Source organism: Anabas testudineus, chromosome 3 (genome assembly GCF_900324465.2).
Source record: "Anabas testudineus chromosome 3, fAnaTes1.2, whole genome shotgun sequence".
NCBI classification, from domain to species: domain Eukaryota; kingdom Metazoa; phylum Chordata; class Actinopteri; order Anabantiformes; family Anabantidae; genus Anabas; species Anabas testudineus.
Window position 1 is genome coordinate 13,254,767 of NC_046612.1, and position 21,890 is coordinate 13,276,656.

The following is a 21,890-nucleotide window of genomic DNA, read 5'->3' on the forward strand; positions in this document are numbered from 1 at the left end:
AACGTGATAACACATTGTAGATGCTCGACAAGAACAACAACAAATAAACATCCCTGGCACAGAAACTTCGTTATTGAACAGTGATATGTTTCGTTTCAACCCCGCAGCAGGAAATCGTTCAAAGTTCAGGAGGCGTTGACTCCATCGCTCCGTGTTGAGTGGATGAACCATCAACTCTCCCTGAATCCTGATCCCTGATCTCTGGGAGACTCTTCGAGCAGCAGGACGCACGGATTGCGCCTTAGGATGCTTGTTTCTATCCTCCTCGCCACTCTTGCAGGTTTGGCACTTGCGCCTTTGCTGCTTTGCTGGAGAAACCCTCATTTCTTTGACGATGTCAATTACGCGCTCACCACCATTCAGATCGCTCTGCGCCTGAACAAGTTCAAGAAGGGGAAACCGTGTTACAGCATTTTGGATCGTTTTCTGGACAGCGTAGCGAGGCAGCCGGATAAACAGTTTCTAGTTTTCGAGGACAGCTCCTACACTTATCGCCAGGCCGACCAAGAAAGCAACAAAGTGGCCAGAGCTCTGTCGCAACATGCCGCCCTGAAGGAGGGCGACACTGTGGCCTTGTTCCTGGGCAACGAGCCGCGCTTTGTGTGGCTCTGGTTGGCGCTGGCAAAGCTGGGATGCACAGCTTCTCTGCTCAACTACAACATCAGATCCAAATCTCTGCTGCACTGCTTCTCCTGCTGTGAGGCCAGGGTCCTGATCGCTGGGCCTGGTAAGGAATCCTCCACTGTGAAGTGCATTGGATGCTTGTTTATTGCTGTAGTGTGACTACAAGTGTGCCAAGTGAGTTTGTCAGTGATGTTGTCAGACGCCAGTTCAACAGTAGTTAACTTTTAATCCAAAGAAGTAATTCAACATTTCATGAGACATGTGAGTGCAGAGTTATATATTTATATATTAAATGATACTTTTACTTTAGTAATTAGTCTGAGCATTTATTCCACATGTGCTAATTAGAGTAGACATATGTGACACTTAAAGTCATTTCTTTTTAAAGATGACATGACAAATACAGTGTAGTTTATATGGGCTTTTAAAAGTACTCATTCCCTAGTACTAAGGCTTGGTGTGCACCGCTCCAAATTGTGGTCAGATGTATTCTTTTTGCTTTAATTTTTCTTTTGTGTGTCTAGAAGATTTGAGGCTCTCGGAGGCAATTGCATAGGGGCACACTGGGTATAGTTTAGCAACACACACACACACACACACACACACACACACACACACACACGTTTTGTTTAGCTGTTAGCAGCTAATTATTATCAACTCTGCTTTACCATTATTATCTTTACAATAAAACCTTAATCTTGTTGGTTATGATAGTCCAGCCCCCGACACAATCACTTCTTAATTCTAGACAGACCAGATATCCTGGCTGAGGTCCAGTTCTTTGGCTGTCAAAACACAAAGAACTAGTTCAAAATTTAGCACTTGCTTCAAACCAACAAGTCCTGGAACTCCCTTGGCGAAAAAGGAATAAAAGATATCAAAAGGTCACATGGAAGTCTCTGAACACCCCCCCCCCCCCATAACCATTTTTGGCAAGGCATAAAATGTTGAACTCTAACCAGCATGCTGGGGATGAGTTATCTTTTCAGTGCAACAATGGTCCAAAACATACAGTAAAGACAACATGTGAGTGACTGCAGTCTCCTCATGTTTCACTTGTCTTTCCACTGTATTTTCTATGTCTCTCTCAGACCTAAAAGGAGCTGTAGAGGAGGTGTTGCCTTCTTTGAAACAGCAGTGCATCCAAGTGTTCATCCTAAGTGAGAACTGTGATGTCGAGGGCATTGAAAGCCTCTCTGATAAAATTCAGCAGGCCGGAGACCAGCCTCTGTCGCGTCATCTGAGGGCCAACATTAACTTTAAGAGTCCCGCGCTGTACATCTACACCTCAGGAACCACAGGTAATCTGACAGGTTTATCTGACCTTCACCTCTTATCTGTGTTTGCATTTTTAGCGCGCAGGCCTCGGGTGACAGAAGGAGAAGAAATAAAAATATCTTATCTTTTAGGGCTTCCCAAGGCAGCTGTAATAAACCACGAGAGGCTATGGATGGCATCTTTTCTGCAGACTATTGCTGGCGTACGCTCAGACGATATCATCTACGTGTACCTGCCTCTTTACCACAGTTCTGCCTTTTTGATGGGACTCTGTGGAGCCATAGAAAGAGGTAATACATGAGTTTTTCACATAAAATCCAATCTACTTTACAGTATGCTGCAAAAGCATCATAAAACTACAGAATATGATTCCCATGCTAGATCCCGATGATGACATTTCGTTTATTAAAGGTTAAACTAACTGGTATATGACCTCAAATAACAGGCAGTTTGGCTCAGATTTTTCCTGTTTGCATGTCAAAGTCCTCAAGTTCATGCGTTTACAACAGTCTGAACCCTGAGTGCAAGGTTAAATATTGCTGTAATCTCTTCATTTGTAGGCATCACCGTTGTTCTAAGACGTAAGTTTTCTGCATCCCAGTTCTGGAATGACTGTAGGAAGTACAATGTGACCATCATTCAGTACATAGGAGAAATTATGCGCTACCTCTGCAACACACCAAAGGTAAACCTATTTTTTACATTACACAAAACACATAAGGCCATAACTCATAAAGTCTAAGGCAGTGACACTAAAATATGTTTTATTATCATCATAATAAACAACCAGCACCTGCAGCAGTCCGACTCACTGTTTGTACTTTAAACCAAAGGTGGGCATAATGTGTTTATTATCCCAGGCTCATCTCTCCTTCACTCTCCTCTAGAGAGACAACGACAAAGATCACAAAGTCCGAGTGGCTTTGGGGAATGGAATAAGGGCCGACACATGGGCTGAATTCCTACAGCGGTTCGGGGACATTCATATCTGTGAATGCTACGGAGCCACAGAAGGAAATGTTGGCTTTGTCAACTATATTGGGAAAATTGGAGCGATTGGCAAAGAGCATTTCCTGCACAAAGTAAGAGGAGAAAAGGTTTTGTTTTAATTTTGAAGAGGTCAACATTTAGCACAATAAGGTGAATGAGCAGGATTCATTGTGTTGAACTATGTTTCAGATGGGATGTCCCTATGCCCTCATAAGGTACGACACAGAGAAAGAGGAGCCAGTCAGAGACTCCAGAGGATTTTGTATTGAAGTCGCTAAAGGTGAGTCCATCTCCTGCTGAAATACGGCTCTCTCTTGACCTTTTGGCTCCTTCTAACCTGTACCTTGTGCCTGATAATTTCCCCCCAGAGGAGACTGGTTTATTGGTGGCAAAGATCGGAGAAAGGACACCTTTCAGCGGCTATGCCAAGAACAAGCAGCAGACGGAGAAGAAGAAGCTGAGAGATGTGTTTGTGACGGGAGACCTCTACTTTAACAGTGGTGACCTTCTAAAGATAGACAGTGAGGGATTTGTCTTCTTTCAGGACCGCATTGGAGACACTTTCAGGTGTGTGGGTGAAACAAACTGGACAAACTGAAATGTCAATAATAATAAAGTCAAAAGGCTCACGCACTGCTTTAGACGACACTATCACAAGTCAACTGGTTAGAAAAAGATCTATGTATGTCTCTTATACAGATGGAAAGGAGAAAATGTGGCAACCACAGAGGTAGCTGATCATTTGCTCATGGTGGACTGTGTTGAGGAGGCTAATGTCTATGGTGTGAAGGTGCCAGGTAATAATGACATTATTATTATCAATGATTTATGATTTATAAATGACATAAATCATGAGATAACAGTTATTGAACAGCATATCTCCTAAATGTGACCCTGTTTGGTGTTTTAACCTTTGGGAAATAGATAACTTCAGAACTACCACCGTATGAAACACTGTAAAAGCTACTTATAAAAATGTGTATATTCACGTCCTGAAATGATTTGTCTTTGTCTTGATAAGGACACGAGGGAAGAATTGGAATGGCATCGCTGAAACTGAAGGAAAACATGGACTTTGACAGCAAAGCTGCATATGAACATGTCAAAAACAGCCTCCCCAGCTATGCACGACCACGCTTCATTCGCATACAGGTAAACAAAGCCCGGCACTTTGTAATCATAGCTAATCAAAGCTAAAGGTGATCCAACAAAATATGTGTGTGACCTTTCTTTTGGACGGACAGTGTCTTACATAACCGTTTATTTACTCTGGCAGGATTCTCTGACAGTGACTGGAACGTTTAAACAAATGAAGATGAATCTGGCAGAGGAGGGCTTCAACCCTGCCGTCATCAGGGACCCTCTGCTCTACCTGGAGGAAAATAAGGGCTACATACCCATGACCCAGGAGATATTTAACTCCATTGCTGAGGGAAGAATAAGGCTGTGAATGAGTTCAGTGTTTATTATAGAATTGTGAACCTTAAAATGTACATGTGATTGTTAGATATTGATTGATACACGACTCTGAATAATGCTAAATAAGCTGCACATTGAGTGTTTTGTGGAGCACATTTTATGAAGTACTTTAACTTCTGAGTGGAATATTGTGTACTGAAATATTTCAAGGAATCTAATTTAGTTTGAAATACTTTTTAATAAAAATATTTTAAAAACATGATTGTAAATGAGCAGAGCCATCAGAAATCATTGACACGTTAGATATTGACATTGAGTTTGCCAACAACTGACTGGAACTGGCTCAGGTCCAACATGGCCAGTGCAGTAGTTAATTGCTTGGACTACTGTAACCGCTTTCAGGATCATTACAGGAGCGTAGGTGCAGTGACAGCTTCCACTGGAGGTGAGGGAGCTGTGTTAGCTACAGGAGGAGAAGCCATACAGTTCATTCTTCTGCAGGTGGAGGACAAGTGTTTTTGAGCTGCCTGCGAAACCTTCAGGGGGCCGCAGAGCTGGTGCCGACCACACTGCACCCACTGGTTGCAGAAACTGGGTACGCTGTAGAACTTGGTCAGCTTTTTTAGTGCCTGTTTACTGAGAAGATTCGAAGGGCTCTCTGTAATCGTGAGCATAGCACCGGATCCTGTCGTCGTTGGTGTGGGGAGAACACCTGCAGCATCTTTAATACTAGGTCTTGTTTCAAAGTCGTAGCCGGACAGCGGCCCGACGTAAGTGTAAGGCAGAGGTTCACTGTTGCAGCTAAGAGAACGCATTGGTCTTCTGGATCGAGTCCAAGCTTTGTCAATCCACAGCTCCACTTGAGCTTTATCCAGCATGGAGGCAGCATCTGCTTTCTCACCAGACCTGTTGTCTGAGTCAGGGTGTTGGTTTTCTGCAGCTCCTATAACTTCATCTTCCTCTGATTTTGCTTGGTCTGCATTGTTCACAGACTGTGTCTCAGCCAGAAGAGTGGAAGCTGTTTTGGAAATGATGCTCCAGTCCCGCAGGATGTCATCTGCGGTAGTGAACTGTGAGGTCACAGTAAATCGTATGATACGCTTGGTGTGAATGTCTGCAGGAATGAGATACATGGTGCCTGATCGGGTCAGTCTCCTCAACAGCTCCTGGGTTGACGCATTTCCTCCCTAGAATAAGAAAAATATTCATAAAAAATGACATTAAACGTCCTGGAACTTAAGCATTTTTATTTAAACCTCAGATGAGTGGTTCATATCTATTTAGTAACTACTGACACTGATCTTCCATTTACCTGTGCTTGTCAAAACAACTTTACCTTGTTCAAAAACCTTTGAACGAGGTGTGACTGTGACATTTGTACATCTCACTAATGATTAGCCAGAGGAACACATGCACATTGGTAAAAGCTGACCAAACAAACATTTTTATAGCTCACTGTTATAGATAGAACGGATTAGCGCTTTGTACTTTCAGACAGAAGACCACCAGGCCAAGGTGCCGCTCAGCAGGAACCTCAAAGTTTGGGTCACTCTTTATGTGAGACTCCAAGAGCGTTGCCATCTCAATCCCCTAAAAAACAACACAAAAAAAAATAGGCCTCTGAAATTCTTAAACTTTAAATATTAAAATCTGTTTCACATTAACACATTTTCCCTTCTGTAAAAACACTCAAACTCAGTTCTAGTTCCTTAATTGGATGATACAAAGACAGCTCAGTGACATTTACATTTCTGATATGAGCCTGAAGGTTTTTCAGTCCGAAGGAGCGCATGGCAAACCAGAGTTTAAGAGAACGGAAACGTCGGCTGAGGGGAATCTGCCAGTGCTGGACAGGAGTAAAAAAAGGTATTGGATGAAATAATCCACAGTGAAGGTTGAATATTTAAATTGTGGAGACATAACATTATCATACCATAAAGTCAGTGGCTGCCTGCGAGTTTTCATGCCTGAGATAAACAGGATCAACGTTGAAGGTCTGTTGAAGCTTATATTTATCCTTCACCCTGAGAAAACAAAGTTCAAAATATATTTTTTCTCTCTAGAGGTAGAAACGTGTGTAGAGATATAAGGTAAAACTTCAGTGTTGGTCACTCACCAGAAAGCTGTGCAGTCAAAATGGACCATCATCCACTTGGAAGGGTTGAAGACAAAAGAGTCGGCAAATTCAATGCCCTCCAACGACCAGCGCAGCTCAGGACAGAAGTAGGCTGATCCAGCATAAGCAGCATCGACATGGAGCCACAGTCCCTCTTCTGCACCTGCAAATATTGCAAACACTCCTAATGACTTTCCTGATGCACCTGCATGGGACTGCACAACATTTGCTTATATAAACACATTATTGGTATTAATTCTGAAGACGTACACGCTGGCCCCAGTTCAGACAGCTTGTCGAAGGCACATACTCCTGTGGTTCCCAAAGTTGCACACAGCTGAATAACAGAGAAAGGAAATGTAATATTTAATGCATTTATTCTTATTTAGCTCGTCAAATATAATATTTATAGGATACCACCGACCGTTTCTTTTCTTTCATTTCATTTAAATCATTCATTTCTTAGCTCATTTCTTATTTTATTATTATTTCTGTTTCATTATACTGTGACAGTGAACGTTAAGCTATTTGCAATTATTAAAATTATTATTTTTTTATTATTTAAAAATGAAGGTATCATAAGTAGTGGCCTGCAGTGACTTTTCTCCTGACACGCATATATAATTGTATATGACATTATTCTGAAATACAGTAGTGAATGTTTTCATTGTTGCATAAAACAAGAAAAACACTAAACCCTCATGATACGACCAATCCCCCAGTGTCAATACCTACCATGAAAGGGACCAGTCCCCTCCTCCTATCCTCTTGTATGGCTTGCTTCAGAGTGTCTCCCCTCAGAGACAACTGCTCATCAGTGGGAAGAAACCTGATCTTCACCAGGGAGATCAGACCCGCCTTCTCAACCGAGGAGTGGGCCTATAACAACATTTACTCCAAATCAGTTTCTTCGCGCATTTTATCTGATTGATATCTGATCTTCAGCTCACAGTTGCATAAAAAGTGATAAGACTGACCTGATCTGAAGCGTAGGCCACCAGTCTTGCATTTAGGATCGAGTCATCCACGTCCTGGTTGAGCTCCGCTCGCAGCTGCAAAATTTTGTCTTTTCTGGCTGCTAGCAGGGCAACGAGAGTGCTCTCACTGACTGTGCTCTAACAGGAGAGTCAAGTAGAAGAGGAAGAGAATAAGCTCCCAGGTACCACAGAGATCACTAAATACTAAACTGTATGCATGAGGGTGTTGCAAACCTGCAGTATGCCTCCACCTCTGCTGTCTGGATGGTGATGCAGGAAGAAGGAGGGCAGCCCTAGAGCTTTACACAGCCAGTCCATCACATTCATTTCGAGCTCTGTACATGCTGGGCTAGAGGCCTGCAGAGAATATGATTTATCAGGAATGAATGTGTTCTAGGAAGTGTAGTAGGGAAAAGTGCGGGTTCCCTGCTTACCCAAGTGAATCCAACACAGTTGATGGCATCGGCCAGCATGTCTCCGAGCATAGATGGCCATGAAGTCAGACTGGGATAGTAGGCATGCATATGAGGACTCTGCCAGTGAACCACCTGGGAAAAAGAAAAACTTGGTTTCTTGTCATGCTTTCAAATTGCTAATATGATGATAAGTGACAGTAGGAACCTACTCCCGGCATGATGACTTTCTCGATGTCATTGAAGATACTCTCCCAGTCCTCCGGCTCAGTTGGTGCAGCGTCAGGGAGAAGCTCCCTCATGTATCCTGGCTTCACATCTGGAATCACCCTCCTCTCCCGGATGGAGCCCAGGTACTGTGTGATATAGTCCACCAGCTCCTTACCTGATCAGTAACAGACATTGTAACAGCTGGAATCATATTCCTATTAAAATGTGTTATACATGTTTATTCTACTTATAATTTGTTATTATTGGCAGTGAAACACGTAAAAGACACAGTGAGTTAAAACTGTAAAATAGAACCTATATTTACCTCTGCGATTGTATTCCTCAGCCTGCATTGTTTTTTTTAAGATGAGGAGTCTTTGAGTTAATTCGCCGTGACAGGTAACAGCAATGGTGGTCTGTGTATTCAGTAGCAGAGATCACACAACTATATAGACCCTGCTCAGAGGAACACGCCCTTAATGACGCACTTAAACCACAAAACAAACGCTCTAACCCACTGACTCTACAATTGTACTAAAGATTTACTGTACTCTGATACCAATGAACAGTAAACTGTACATCTCTCTCTATCTGGAAAAATGTTATGCATTATGAAATATATCAAGTATATCTTTTAAAACTACTGCAATTTCACATAATAATTCTATTAACATTTAACATATTAATTAATGGACCAGGCTCGGTATAAGTGCCTCAATCTACCAATCTACTCATCTAAGGATATCAAACAATTCTGTTCAGTATATTTAAGGTTTGATCTGAATATTTGACTAAAATCATTAATGTTTAGTAAGAACTTGGATTGCATTGAGTAATTATACTTAAATAATACACTTTTAAAACAGTTTTGTCCTCTCAGATGGTAAAAACAACAATAATATTTTCGTCACGGGTGGCAACCAGTTACCATTCTCTGCTATTTCCTCTTTTTGACTGCAAATAAATATTTATATTAGGCGATGACTCATCACAGACTGTTAGAGAGGTCAAGTACAGGGGACATTAAAAAAATTAATTAGCACACAGGTAAAGTAAATGGTATGATGAGGGGAAACTCATCGATATTATGGTTTATCGCTGTCTTTTTAAACTCAGACAAAAGCTTCAGCACCACCTGGACTGTTCCCACGCTGTACTGTTTACTGTACATTGTACTCGATGTACTATATCTCTTCTGTATCTGGGGAAGCTAGTGGTTAGACGCATAATTCAAACATGCTAAGCACACATCAGTGTTATTGCAAAGAGATGATGAGGCAATCAAATCATTCTACTGACTCAGTGAAACTAATAAAGAACCAGAGGATGTTTGTTCAAGCCATTTGAAACCGTACAGTAGTCCTGTTAATTTATGTAAAAAAAAATCAGATTTTTTACTGTTCATGTTGTATATTATTAATTAAATCACACAGCTGATCCACTGGACAAACTTTAAATATTGTTTTTGTCCAACACCTGTAATAACCAGTATAATTTTTAATGTATGTTTTTGCCTTTTATTTCTTCACATGCATCGTATACTGGATTAAAACAACTAAATGTTTTAACACATTGGACACTTTCTACTACAGTCTCCATTGCATCTAAATTCCAAACTATCAAGTTTGCTGTAAACTAATCACATTTTAAACCATGGACACTATGATTTTTCCATTCTACGTGATTTAAAAGTTTATTCTTTCACATGCTGTGAATCACATTTGAACTTAAACCAACAACTTCTTTAAATCAGAGCTACACTGACTTTTGATCTGACTGAAGGCAGGAAGCCCAGCAGCACGCAATTACTAGTGGTAATTGTGTGTGTAGTGTAATACAGAAATAAGTGTTATGTGATATGGAGCAGAGTACACAGTGACTATTGTGCGCCTTGTGTGCCTTTATGTCTGGGAGCCTGAGCCTGATGAAAGGAGGTTTAATCCTAATTGCGCAACTGAAGTTCGTACTCTGGCTTGTGACATCAAAGTCAGTGTTCATGATGGATCCTATTCTGTTGATTTTATTCAACAAGCTCGAACAGCAACATGACGTCAGCCTATCACATATAAATCCATGGGCTTAGTAATTTTAACCAAAAGTCAGAAGCAATTCATAAAAAGAGAATATTGGATAGAGTTTGACAGAGTTGGAGTGGAAGAGACTTACTAACCATGATGAGACCATGTGAATGAAGGTGTGGAGGTGTGTGAGTGTTAGAGCGGCATTCCTCCAACACCATTTCTCTCTCTTTACTATGGTCTTTCACTTTAATCCATGCAGCACTTAAAGGTATGCATAAAAAGTGCTTCAAAAAGCTATTAAAATACAAAGTTGTGCATAGGACCTGCTCCTCTGAGTGTTTTATACCCATTCTAATATTCTATTTGTCACAGTGCTAAAAAAGTACTTTAGCGTTATTTAGGATTTCACATTGTGTCATGTGAAGGTCAATAAAGGAGAAAACTAATTAAACTGAGAATTTGGTTACTGGATAAACAACTGTGTAAACATGATATCTGATATATTGAAGTGCTGACAAAAGTAATGTATTCTATTTATAATGCAATATCTTTGAATGCTTATGTGTGACTATGCAGTATTGGCCTGTTTCTCTATGTGGTTTTCATCTAGTTATTTCATTTATTTGTGTTTTAATGTTGTTTAACATTAGAATGCACTGATTGCAGGTGAAAACTAATAATTAATTGAATTGTCCCTGGTAAATAATTGAAGTGCTATGATGCTCCAGTAGGTGGCAGCAGTGGCTGCACAAAAAAAAAAAGAGAAGAAGAAGAAGAAGAGGAACAAGGAATCAGGAATCAGCTGTCAAAAAAGTAGCCAAAGTCCAAGCAACGGATCAGAAATAGGTAATTTTTAGGTTTACGTTGTGCAGTTAAATAATTCGCCTCTATATACGTGGGTGGTATGACTTGATGACATCTCCTTACGGCTGTTTTTGATTATAGCTTTAGCTACCTGTGCCATAGCTTGTTAAATAGCCTCCTGTAGCTAGCCTGGCGTTTAGTTAACTGCGTGAGCTCAGAGCATAGCTTGCTAACCAACGTAGCTAGCTGGCTAGCTAAAACTCGAAAGGTTACGAAGCTAAGTTAACATTTAATGAACATATTGGTGTTTGTTTCAAACCAGTGGGTGGTTTATGCTGTGTATTGAATTGAGTTGTCAGTTAACTGGGCAGCAGACAGTCCAGTCAAGGCTGATGGTTGCGGCTAACGTTAGCCGGAAAACTATTTTTGTTGTTGTCGCCAATGTTGACATGTCCTACACCAGCTGAACACAACCACAAGCGGACTATTGTTAGCTAATGCGCTAACAGATAGAGGTAGACGTAACTTAGCATAAACATGTTATGTTTTCAGCTTTCCGTATCTTAATTTTAAGATCTGTTTTAAACTCATAACGATAGTTAAACAGTTAAACGAAATTCTTTCAACACGTTAAGCTACTGATATTTGTAGCTGAACTGTAGCAGGAGCTGGAGTGTTAGTGTTAGTGTTAGCTAACGTTATTTTGTAGAGCAGGCATAGTTGAACAGGGTGTGTTTACTTTATTTTACTGTCACAGACATTTTCCAGAGATGTCCGCAGCTTGTGTACACCACTAACTGGTTCTCTGCCTGTGAGCCATAACTGATCACACCCGCCAAGATGCCTGCAGTATCCACAGGGGTCAAAGAGCTGTACCTGTCCACATCTCTGGGTGACCTGAACAAAAAGGCTGAAGTTAAGCCAGAGAAGACAAGCACAAGAAGGTAACACCAATTACACCAGAATTATAATACATTCACTTTAGGTTGATTATGATAAAACAGCATTAAATCGTCACATTTGAATGCATTTCATTGTTAGTCTTGCAAGAACAAATGGATGAAAGAGAATAAGAAATGACTGAAGTGAATAATTGTTTATTATCACATGACAGTTGCTGCCAACATTTTATATACATAACTTTTAATCTAGTTATTGACTAATAGTTTATTCATGTTTTGTGGTATTAATGCAGTATGACATATGTGACACATATGTGATATAATTAACTTTAAACACACTCATAACAGTGGAAGCACTTTTTTAGCATCACTGAGTGAGGGGAAAGAGGGATGAAAGTCAGTGGAATCAATGACATTGCAAATACACAGTGTTGAAAGTGTTTTGTTGTGTTTTCTTAAATTTTCTGTGTTGCAGCTATGTTCAGAGTGCCTGCAAAATCTTCAAGGCGGCAGAGGAGTGTCGCCTGGACAGAGATGAGGAGAAAGCTTATGTGCTGTACATGAAGTATTTAACTGTATATGACATCATTAAGAAAAGGCCAGACTTCAAACAGCAACCAGTAAGTTCATAGTTATCAATAAGCTAAAAGTGCACTATTTCTGATTCAAAGACTTGCTGACGAGTTAGAATGTATGAAGAATTCGCAGTAACTCTTTTCTATTCCTTTGCACAAAGGAGTATTACATGACAATGCTTGGGCCAACCAGCTTTAAGAAAGCCATTGAAGAAGCTGAGAAACTCTCTGAAAGCCTTAAACTCAGGTTACTGTTTTTGGTTGTTTGAAATTGGACACACATAATTAATGCATGGCTACACAATAGGACATCAGAGCAAGGGTATATAAAAGCGTTTTACTCTTAATCTGTACACAGGTATGAGGAAGTTGAGGTTCGAAAAAAACTTGAGGAGAGGGAGAGACAAGAGGAGAAAAAAAGGCGAGAGGAAATAACAGAGAAAGACGGGGGTCGAGCCTCTCCAAAAGCATCATCAGTAAGCGAGGACAACAAAAAGGTAAAATGTCAAATAATCAATGATTGTAGAATTTAAAGTTAAGCTAACTTCAGTGATGATCACAAAACCTGTAGCAGAGAATAAGTGGTAAATGTTTAAACTGGATGTTCAGATTGCACATTGTTCTGTGCCCTATGAAACCTGATTTAAGCTTTTAAACTTTTTTCTCTGCCTTTATCAGTCATTATAAAGCACATTATAATAGAAATAAATAGTAATAACAATATATTGAATTTATAATTCAGTTATTTTAGAAATATTTAAATTAAGCCAGTTGGAATCAGTCAAGTTAATATTATTAACTTAAATTACTGCATTGCTGGTGTATAACTGTGCCAACTAGTGAAGTTATAGTTTACATGTATGTCTGTCCAGACTCATGCTAAAAAGTTAAATTCAGTTAAAGTCAGTTAAATTTCCCTTAGGGCATTCCTGAGATTTCACATTCTCTGGAATTCACATGTGGTCACAGTGACCATGACTTTTGACTCTTGATCGCCAAAATGTGGACATTTGTGCCAAATTTGAAGAAATTCTCTGAAAGGTGTTGTTGATATATCACGTCTACAAGAATAGTATAGATGGGCTGATGGGTGGGCAACCCGAAAACATAATATAAGAACATATAAATATTATTATATATTTTATATATTAAGACATGATACCAAGATGACTGTTTAACCAGTTCTTCTTTGTGTTTGTATGTCAGGTAAAAGGTGAGCAGTATGAACTGAAGAATGCAACCTCAAAAGGTAAATAGAGAAACACAAAAATGTCTGCCATCCTTTTATAATCCTTTATGAAATATTGGTGAAAATCACCCCATAAAAAAGCAGTGTGCTGCTTTTATTATTATTATTAATCTTAATAATCGTTTTAAACTTGGGATGTATTTTTGACACAATTGTTTTTTACTTTTTCCTTAAAGTCAGGGTAAAGCAGTAAGAAATTTAGGCATCACCAAACTGTTGGTTTTGTATTTGACATGGTTTTCTAGACTGATTAAAAAATTGGTTTCAGGATTCTAGCGTCTAAAAACGGTTGTTCATGTGTTTAGGAAATCAGTGAAATTCTGTGATTTTATTTTGATGATCTTGTCTGATAACTGCAGTTCCAGCTGGTGGGATCACAGCTGAGAAACTTTTTCACATGATGAAGGACCAGACGATTACAATAATTGTCATGGATGCCCGCAGTCACAGAGACTTTGAGGAGTCTCACATTCAGGTGCCAGCCCAGACCTGCATTAGCGTGCCAGATGAGGCCATTAGCCCAGGGTGAGAATGAGATTTGAACCTTAATACCTTGGTAAAGTTTTTTTTAAAGTTTACAAAAGAATGAAAAATGTTGCCACATCTCAACTGGATTGTCATGACTTCTCAGAATTACTGTGAACCAGATTGAGACAAAGCTGCCTGAGATTTCCAAAGAGCACTGGAAGCGAAGAGGATTTGTGGACTACATCGTCCTGCTGGACTGGTTCAGTTCTGTCACTGATCTTACACTGGGCACAACCTTGCAGAGCCTCAAAGATGCCCTGTATAAGGTAACTGTGTGTGTGTGTGTGTGTGTGTGTGTTTGTTTGTGTGTTAGTTTGAATAGCAACAGCTGGATTATGTATGTCATTATGTATGTAATGTCTTTTCGTATTCCACAGTGGGACAGCCTCACCATCCTGCGTAGTGAGCCGCTGGTGCTGGAGGGGGGTTACGAGAACTGGCTTTTGTTTTACCCCATGTTCACAACTAACGCTAAAGTTCGGCCGCCTAGACAGAATATCATCAGCACCCTCCCACAGTGTGAGTGTCACCCTCTCACCTGCGCAGCCTTCCTTATCCCTTTTATCCCTTTATCCTTTTTATTTAGTCTTATTGATTTATTTATGTTCTTTGTGTATTGAACAGTGAACTTCAGCTACCCATCTCTAGAGGAACCAAAACCTCTGATCCCACCTCAGCCAGAGCCTGAGATCGCACCCGAGCCCCAGGAACCCTCACCTCCTGTGCTAGTGAATGGAATTGCACCAGCAGAACCCCCGACATCTAAAACTTCCATGATTACAGACAGATTGCCAGATGCCGTCGACCACCCTGTTACAGGATCCACAATTTCTGGTCCGGACCTTAATAAGAAGGTACCTGCAGCAGGGACATCCAACCAGTCACCTGCAACAGCCAAGGCCTTCCCACAGGTATTGTGTTTACTCTGATAACTATTAAGCTTTAGAGAATATAAGTATATTGATTAGAGAATATAAAAATACTTGGACTTAAAGTATGTGTAAACATCAGTCACGTTTAGTTTCATCTTCTTGTTTTCTTGTCCTAGTTTGACCGTAGAAAGAAACCCAATGTAAGGGTGTCAGATGAACCTAAGCCCAGCCAGAATGGGACAGCGAAGGACTCCACCCAGAACGGCCCTGCTATTCCTGACCGCTCCGCCAAACCACCCTTCATGCCCAGCGAGTCTTTGTCTAAAGAAGAGCAAAGTCAGATACACTCTGAGGTGTTGGCAGTGAAGGAGAAGTCAAGACAGGAGCAAGAGAAACGCTTACAGGAACGTCATTTGGAGGAGGAGAGGCAGGAGAAAGAACGGAAAGAGAAGGAATTGAAAGAGAAGCTAGAAAGGGAGGAAAGTGAGAAGAGAAAGAAGGAAGAGGAGGAGAAAAGACAGGAGAAAAAGAGACTGGAAAGGCAGAAGGCAGAAGAACAAGAAGAGAAAGAGAACCGGGCATGGGAGGAGAAAGAGAAGAGGGGAAAGGAGCAGAACTCTGACATGCCCTCAAAGAGTATGTCTCTGGATTCACCTGCTCCCAACCATATTGTTAATGAAATTAAGGTGAGTCCTCTTTTCAGTGACTGTTTAACGTTTCTGCTTTTGTTAGTCACAACTAGATCAGATTCTTAAGTCTGTGGCTAAAAGGAAAGTTGTGAAATCCTTCGCAGTCAACCTTTATTAAAGACAATGAGGCCACATGTGTAAACATGCAGTTTACACTGCTAAAGGAAAATGGAAGTGGTCCCAGGTTCATTTGGGAAAATAAACCAGAGTTTAATTCAACCAATGCAGGTGTAAAAACATTCTTATGACCCAGATCCACATTATGAACTGTTTAATGGATAAATGCTACTGTGCTTTGTTAAACTTGAAGTTGAACTGGAAACAGTTATTGTTTCTAGACATTCGGTCAGCTTTCCCTTTTAGTATTGCTGCTACCTCACCAAAGGATGATTGGTAAATTAGTCATACAGTGACATTTCTCTCACAACTTTATAAATACACATTTTGCCTCTTACTCTAACCATTAAACTACCTCTGAATTCTTTTTGCTAAGAACTTGGTATTGAAGCCTGTGTGTGTTTCCTCAGAGGGAGCCACTGACCAGAGCAAGGAGTGAGGAAATGGGTAGGAGTGTACCAGGCCTACCAGATGGCTGGATGAAGGTAACAGATGTTTAACCCTGAAATAGTTTCAATCATTTAGATTTTTTGAAGGTAAAGGTTGAATGAAAAAAGATCGATACTCTCTATCCATTTCTGTATAGTTCCTTGATACAGTGACAGGAACCTACCGATACTACCATTCCCCAACCAACCGAGTCCACCTGTACCCTCCTGAGGTCACTGTTCCCCAGACCCCACCATCCACACCTCCAACAGCCAAGCAGAAACCACCGCGACCAGCTGAGCCAGACACAAACTGTGAACGAGAGCGGGAACAGTCTAAACTGAAGCGCTCGTACTCCTCCCCTGATATCAGCCAGGAGCTGAGAGAGGAGGTGCAGAAGAAAGCCACTGCCCAGACCACTGCTGCTGTTGTACCCACCATCAACAGAGAAACCAAGTAAGGCAGACAGATATTTTATGATATAGTTTATCAATATAATAATCACAAGTCACCTTTTAATAATAATAATAATAGTAATAATACTTACTGAAATGTGTAATACTGCATATTAAAAGATATATGTGCTCAATGAGTTCAGCATCCAGTTAATTCCAGGATTTTTCAGCAACTGTGATAGGTTGGTTTCATTTGGATGTAGTACGTATTTCTGCTTTAGTTTCGTATCTGTAGAAATGTGTCTGCTATCTTCTCATTGTGCTCCTCTGTTTGCCAGACCTGCCAGTACAAAAGTATATTCTAAAGTGGATATTGTGCGGCCTTCAGCTGCCAAAATTCGCAGCCTGAATCCTGCGTTTGGAGGTCTGGGAGCATCACTGACTGGCCTTCGCAACCTGGGAAACACATGCTACATGAACTCCATCTTGCAGTGCTTGTGTAACACTCCTGCAATGGCCGATTACTTCAACAACAATTACTACCTGGAGGACATCAACAGGTCAGGACCTAGATAAGTGGAATTACTTTCCATAAATCGGGTACGATGGGAACTTTACCATCTTTTTCTGTTCTCTCCATCTGCCAGGTCAAACATCCTTGGCCATAAAGGGGAAGTGGCCGAGGAGTTTGGTGTGATCATGAAGGCCCTTTGGGCTGGTTTGTACAAATGCATCAGTCCACGGGATTTCAAGATTACCATAGGCAAGATCAACGAGCAGTTTGCTGGCTACGACCAGCAAGACTCTCAGGAGCTGCTCTTGTTCCTTATGGATGGGCTCCACGAGGACCTCAACAAGGTAGGGCAGCGCTTTTATTTTATAAACACCAGTATGGCATAAATAATGTCTTAACCTAAAGGTTTTAATATCTGCTAGGAGCAAAGGAAACAAAAGAGAAACATTTACAAATAAAGAAAAAGGATGCAATAAATATTAATATAAAAATATTACGTAAGTTAATTATCTCTAAGGCTTGCCTTCTAATATCCCTGTATATTGTTGCACGTTTGTCTGTTAACAATAAAAACTAGTCTTTTATCGTTTTCCTTCTTTCTGTTTTTTCACTGGGTTTCATTTTGATGGCAAATTAGAGAGTAAGTAAATAGCTGTGTGTCCTTGGTCCTCCTGCAGCAGTGTGAGTGTGGTGTGTCTGCATCTGTCTGGTCTGATGCTCTGTCAGAACCTCTGTGCATGTAGACCCAAGACATGCCTCATTGCCTGTATAGACTGATTTTACCAGCTTCATGTGCATTTGAATGAGGAACAACCATGACAAGTTGTTAAAAGATAATGTCTAATCTAGTTGTTTATGTTTTTTTTTTTTTCAATATGCCTAAAACATCAGAGCTTGATTGTTTTTACTAGTGAATTCTGGTATTTAAACATCAGAGGACATGTTTCTTAGACGAACAGGGAGCTTGGAGATACTGTTACAACTGTCTCCACCTGGCGATTGAGTTGAAGTAATGCATCCACCTCATTTTATCTGTACAGATTTAAAGGTTGAGATGCCAGTTAGGGTTAGACAGCTGATGCATTTCTCATGACACACTCTCCATCTCATTGCGTCCCTTTTGTGTGATGTTCAGATCTGTCTGCCATAAGGCTGGCCTGGCCCCAGTCCATTCTGTTTCTTGAGCCTAATCAATAATTCAGCCAGACTCATTAAAGAAATATTAATTAATTTAAGTGTTAATCTGCCTCATGTTCTCCTGCACACTCATACTGAGAGTGAAATGGCTGAACTGCATGTTAATGAAGCTGGCAGAGATTACATAGTAATGATTGCGCAACGTATTACATAGAAATTCTATGTTTGGATCTCAGAAACTTCTGTTTTTTTTTTGTGCCAACTGCCGTATTGTAACCACTGTATTCTGTATCTTCTATCAAACACCGAGCTCCAGTTGCATCATGTCCTTTTACTCTCTCTGCTGTCAGGCGGACAACAGGAAGCGGTACAAGGAGGAGGAAAACGATCATCTGGATGATCAGACGGCAGCTGACCTGGCCTGGAGCAAACACAAGCTGCTAAATGAGTCCATCATTGTTGCACTGTTCCAGGGACAGTTCAAATCTACTTTGCAATGTCTGACATGCCATCGCAAGTCACGGACATTTGAGACCTTCATGTACTTGTCTCTGCCCCTGGCCTCCACCAGCAAGTGCTCACTGCAGGTGAATAAGACTTTAACATGTGCAGAAAAGTGGAAGTCAGTTTTCTCAGTTTCTTATCAGCTTGTCAGAACAAGCCAGATTTGTCTTTACTGAAGCACTCATAGTGCTTTGAAAAGCTTTATTTTACAGTACTCTGATCCATAGTTGAGGTCAGCGGAAAACTATTTTCATAAGGTTTAATGATGCACAGCACATCCACATTAAAGTGAACAGTAGTACAGTACACCTTTTTTGGCTGTGCAATATGTAACTAAATGTTTTATATCTGTTGGTAGGATTGCCTGAGGCTTTTCTCCAAGGAAGAGAGGCTGACTGACAACAACAAGGTGTTCTGCAGACACTGCAAGGCCAACAGAGATTCCACCAAGAAACTGGAGATCTGGAAGGTCCCACCCATTGTCTTGGTGCATTTAAAACGGTCTCTAGAAAGTTTTACCTCTTTTTTAATTGTGATGTCACAATACCAGAAATGTAGTAGCTGATATGAATTCATTTTTATTTATTTGTTTATTTATTTTTTATATCAAGCCTACATCCTGTTTTACTCCATGGCAAAAAATAATCTCACAAACCACTTTATTAGGTATAATAATAATTAACTGCTCATTAACGCTAAGTCTAATAGCGAATAGCAAATCAGACATTAAAATGATAGCAACTCAGAGCATTAAGGCATGTTGACGTGGCCAAGATGATCTGCTGGAGTTCAAATGAAGCATCAGAATGCAAAAGAAAGGTGGTTTAACTGGTGTAATGGTGTGGAGGATATTTCAGATCTCAGTCCAGTAGAACACCATAAATGTGCAGGTGACAGTAGCTGTGTGATGCTATCATGTCAATATGGATCGAAATAAAGGTGCAGCTGTTGCAATTCACAAACAAAAATTCCTCCTTTGCTTCCAAAAGCTCTGAGACACAGACTTTTTGTAGTTGATGACTTGTACCTGAGCAGTTGACTGACTATTTTAAAATTTTGCAATATTCAGTTTTGCTGTTTGGGAAATATTTTATTTATTTATAACATTTTGGAAATTTGAATCTGGGCTGATAATTTTGGTATTTAACTAACTGTGTTACCACATTGACATTTGCTTTCTTCAATCTGTGTAATTCTTTCAGATTCTCCTATGAAGGTAGATGGAAGCAGAAGCTGCAGACGTCTGTTGACTTCCCTCTTGATAATCTGGATCTGTCCCAGTATGTTATTGGACCCAAACAGAACCTGAAGAGATACAGCCTTTATGGGGTTTCTGTAAGTAGAAGTGATATTGATTATATTGCAAACTGTCTCTATTACAAACAGTACAAAAAACAAACCACGAGGCTGTGTGCTTACATAGTAGAAACACACTTAAAAACAAGTATGAAAAAAGAGATTCACACAAAATACAATGACAGTATAATAAAAACATTTATTTTTTTCCACTACCAGAACCACTACGGAGGTTTAGATGGCGGACATTACACAGCCTACTGTAAGAATGCCCCAAAACAGCGTTGGTACAAGTTTGATGACCACGAAGTCTCGGAAATCTCCACCTCCTCTGTCAAGTCCTCTGCAGCCTACATCCTGTTTTACTCCACCTTGTAATGGAGCCATAGGACATTAAGAGAGAACACTACAGGCTGTTTTTTTTGTTTGTTTGTTTTTCAAATCACAGCTCTGAGGACCTGGTGCACTCAGTAGTTGCAGGTTAACTAGCCGCGTGTGTGCACACGAGGGCGTACTCGAGCAAGTGGCTACAAGATCCTGTCTGTTCCAGATCGGAGAACTGGAGAACAGCAGGCACACACTGTGCAACGCTTGAGCTACTAGAGGACCCTATAGCTGTACGTAGAGACTAATCAGATGCTCCTTCTACTCTGACTTCTCCTCATTGTTGGTTGCATTGTAGGGCTAGGGACAGCTGGTTCAGATGCTCTTCACTCTCATTTGCATTGCACTCATTTGATGGCCGACTGCCAGCTTTCTTGTACTGTGTATACACCAGGGTTAACAGTTAGATGTCCATACCTACCAATGCTGATGTTGCACATTCAGAAATGTAAATACTCGAGGGCAAGTTGTTTATCTGTTAAGTGACCAAACTATAATTTTTTTTTTTTCTCTGAAAGTAGCAGCCATCATTAGCATGACCATATTCATGAAAACAAAACATGTGTTCTAGGAGTTTGAACTCTATAGCCTTCTGATGTTTAACATAATCTTAAAGAGGATGGGTGAGACTGTGAGTGATGAATTTTGCATTCTTTCTAAAGAGAGGAGAGACTTGAGATTGTTGCTTGTTCATATTAGCCACATTTTTGCACTTAAACGATATGCAGTCAATTTAAGTTGTTTATGTAGAACACAGTGTTTAACAGCAGACATTAATTACTCAACTCGACTACTCGAATGCTTTAAAGATGATCCTGATGCTGAGATCTTGTCCGTCTTGCTCGGTCCAGCTAGTGACAGCTTCTAGTTGTAGACTCTATTCTCTGTTGCACATAGTTAACTCTTTACATTATTATACTCAAACCAAACAACTATTTACAGGAATAATTACCGGGATAAGTCGGCATCTTCTACCAGTGATGCTGCTTCAGTTTCCAGGAGCTGGAATTTAGATTTGTCTGATTTGATTTCTGTGCTCAGTACTGACCTGAGGGAATATGAAGAGAAATTACCTTAATAGCTTTCACAAGAGTGTGTTGTGTCAACATTTGCTGTCTGTCTGACTGACTGACCGACTGACTGACAAGAGCAAGCACAAAGTAGACAGATATTTTTTTCCTTGAATGGACCACAGATCTGAGGTGACAGGATTTGACACTCCACTTCAGTTTTATTGCCTAGCATGAGATCATAATCTGTTTTCTTTTTACTTGTATGTGACAATTTTATTTCTTATCTTCAGTGCGCTAAAAAAAAAAACAGTTTCAGACATAATGATTATATTAACCTCAAAAACTCAACTATTTATTAAAACTGCTTCAGATTAGTGTTTGTGACTGAGTGTTCAGTGTTGCAGCGTGTTGTTAACTGGCTGAATGAAGCCCTT

The 21,890-nt window shown here is 40.3% G+C and overlaps 3 protein-coding genes across 4 annotated transcripts; 2 read left to right on the forward strand and 1 right to left on the reverse strand.

The window, feature by feature from the left end:
• Nucleotides 1-140: 140 nt before the first annotated feature.
• Nucleotides 141-4,573, forward strand: LOC113174856 (very long-chain acyl-CoA synthetase-like). Its single transcript, XM_026379028.1, has 10 exons — nucleotides 141-727; nucleotides 1,716-1,925; nucleotides 2,034-2,192; nucleotides 2,463-2,587; nucleotides 2,790-2,984; nucleotides 3,082-3,172; nucleotides 3,261-3,459; nucleotides 3,592-3,689; nucleotides 3,914-4,044; nucleotides 4,169-4,573. The coding sequence occupies exons 1-10, from the start codon at nucleotides 247-249 to the stop codon at nucleotides 4,340-4,342; spliced, it is 1,863 nt and encodes a 620-aa protein (XP_026234813.1). The 5' UTR covers nucleotides 141-246; the 3' UTR covers nucleotides 4,343-4,573.
• On the reverse strand, nucleotides 4,343-8,431 carry hdc (histidine decarboxylase). 2 transcript variants are annotated; one of them, XM_026379026.1, is made up of 12 exons: nucleotides 8,353-8,431; nucleotides 8,030-8,202; nucleotides 7,839-7,952; nucleotides 7,639-7,761; nucleotides 7,405-7,542; nucleotides 7,163-7,306; nucleotides 6,698-6,764; nucleotides 6,428-6,590; nucleotides 6,245-6,335; nucleotides 6,059-6,157; nucleotides 5,800-5,901; nucleotides 4,343-5,498 (listed from the first exon to the last, which is right to left on the reverse strand). In XM_026379026.1, the coding sequence occupies exons 1-12, from the start codon at nucleotides 8,378-8,380 to the stop codon at nucleotides 4,719-4,721; spliced, it is 2,022 nt and encodes a 673-aa protein (XP_026234811.1). In that variant the 5' UTR covers nucleotides 8,381-8,431; the 3' UTR covers nucleotides 4,343-4,718. The 2 variants fall into 2 exon arrangements, with proteins under 2 accessions (XP_026234811.1, XP_026234812.1); XM_026379027.1 differs by having other exon boundaries at nucleotides 5,412-5,498; nucleotides 5,768-5,901.
• Nucleotides 8,432-10,780: 2,349 nt separating this feature from the next.
• usp8 (ubiquitin specific peptidase 8) lies at nucleotides 10,781-21,830 on the forward strand. Its single transcript, XM_026378398.1, has 19 exons — nucleotides 10,781-10,894; nucleotides 11,610-11,796; nucleotides 12,230-12,374; nucleotides 12,491-12,576; nucleotides 12,688-12,826; nucleotides 13,536-13,578; nucleotides 13,938-14,103; nucleotides 14,210-14,372; nucleotides 14,484-14,625; nucleotides 14,731-15,017; nucleotides 15,155-15,664; nucleotides 16,195-16,269; nucleotides 16,371-16,669; nucleotides 16,947-17,168; nucleotides 17,256-17,466; nucleotides 18,610-18,846; nucleotides 19,122-19,264; nucleotides 19,966-20,098; nucleotides 20,279-21,830. Exons 2-19 carry the CDS (start codon nucleotides 11,693-11,695, stop codon nucleotides 20,435-20,437), a joined length of 3,264 nt encoding a protein of 1,087 aa, XP_026234183.1. The 5' UTR covers nucleotides 10,781-10,894; nucleotides 11,610-11,692; the 3' UTR covers nucleotides 20,438-21,830.
• The last annotated feature ends 60 nt before the right edge of the window (nucleotides 21,831-21,890 follow it).

What these genes read in the sequence shown, in the direction of transcription:
- usp8 (XM_026378398.1), top strand. Translation starts at nt 11,693, where the DNA reads ATGCCTGCAGTATCCACAGGGGTCAAAGAGCTGTACCTGTCCACATCT. An exon ending in GAGAAGACAAGCACAAGAAG is followed by an intron (nt 11,797 to 12,229) that starts GTAACACCAATT and finishes TCTGTGTTGCAG; the next exon opens with CTATGTTCAGAGTGCCTGCA. An exon ending in CAGCCAAGGCCTTCCCACAG is followed by an intron (nt 15,018 to 15,154) that starts GTATTGTGTTTA and finishes TTCTTGTCCTAG; the next exon opens with TTTGACCGTAGAAAGAAACC.
- hdc (XM_026379026.1), bottom strand. Translation starts at nt 8,380, where the DNA reads ATGCAGGCTGAGGAATACAATCGCAGAG. An exon ending in GGGGACTGGTCCCTTTCATG is followed by an intron (nt 6,765 to 7,162) that starts GTAGGTATTGAC and finishes TCTGTTATTCAG; the next exon opens with CTGTGTGCAACTTTGGGAAC. An exon ending in TGGTGGTCTTCTGTCTGAAA is followed by an intron (nt 5,499 to 5,799) that starts GTACAAAGCGCT and finishes TTCTTATTCTAG; the next exon opens with GGAGGAAATGCGTCAACCCA.
- LOC113174856 (XM_026379028.1), top strand. Translation starts at nt 247, where the DNA reads ATGCTTGTTTCTATCCTCCTCGCCACTCTTGCAGGTTTGGCACTTGCG. An exon ending in AAGAGCATTTCCTGCACAAA is followed by an intron (nt 2,985 to 3,081) that starts GTAAGAGGAGAA and finishes ACTATGTTTCAG; the next exon opens with ATGGGATGTCCCTATGCCCT. An exon ending in TTGTATTGAAGTCGCTAAAG is followed by an intron (nt 3,173 to 3,260) that starts GTGAGTCCATCT and finishes ATTTCCCCCCAG; the next exon opens with AGGAGACTGGTTTATTGGTG.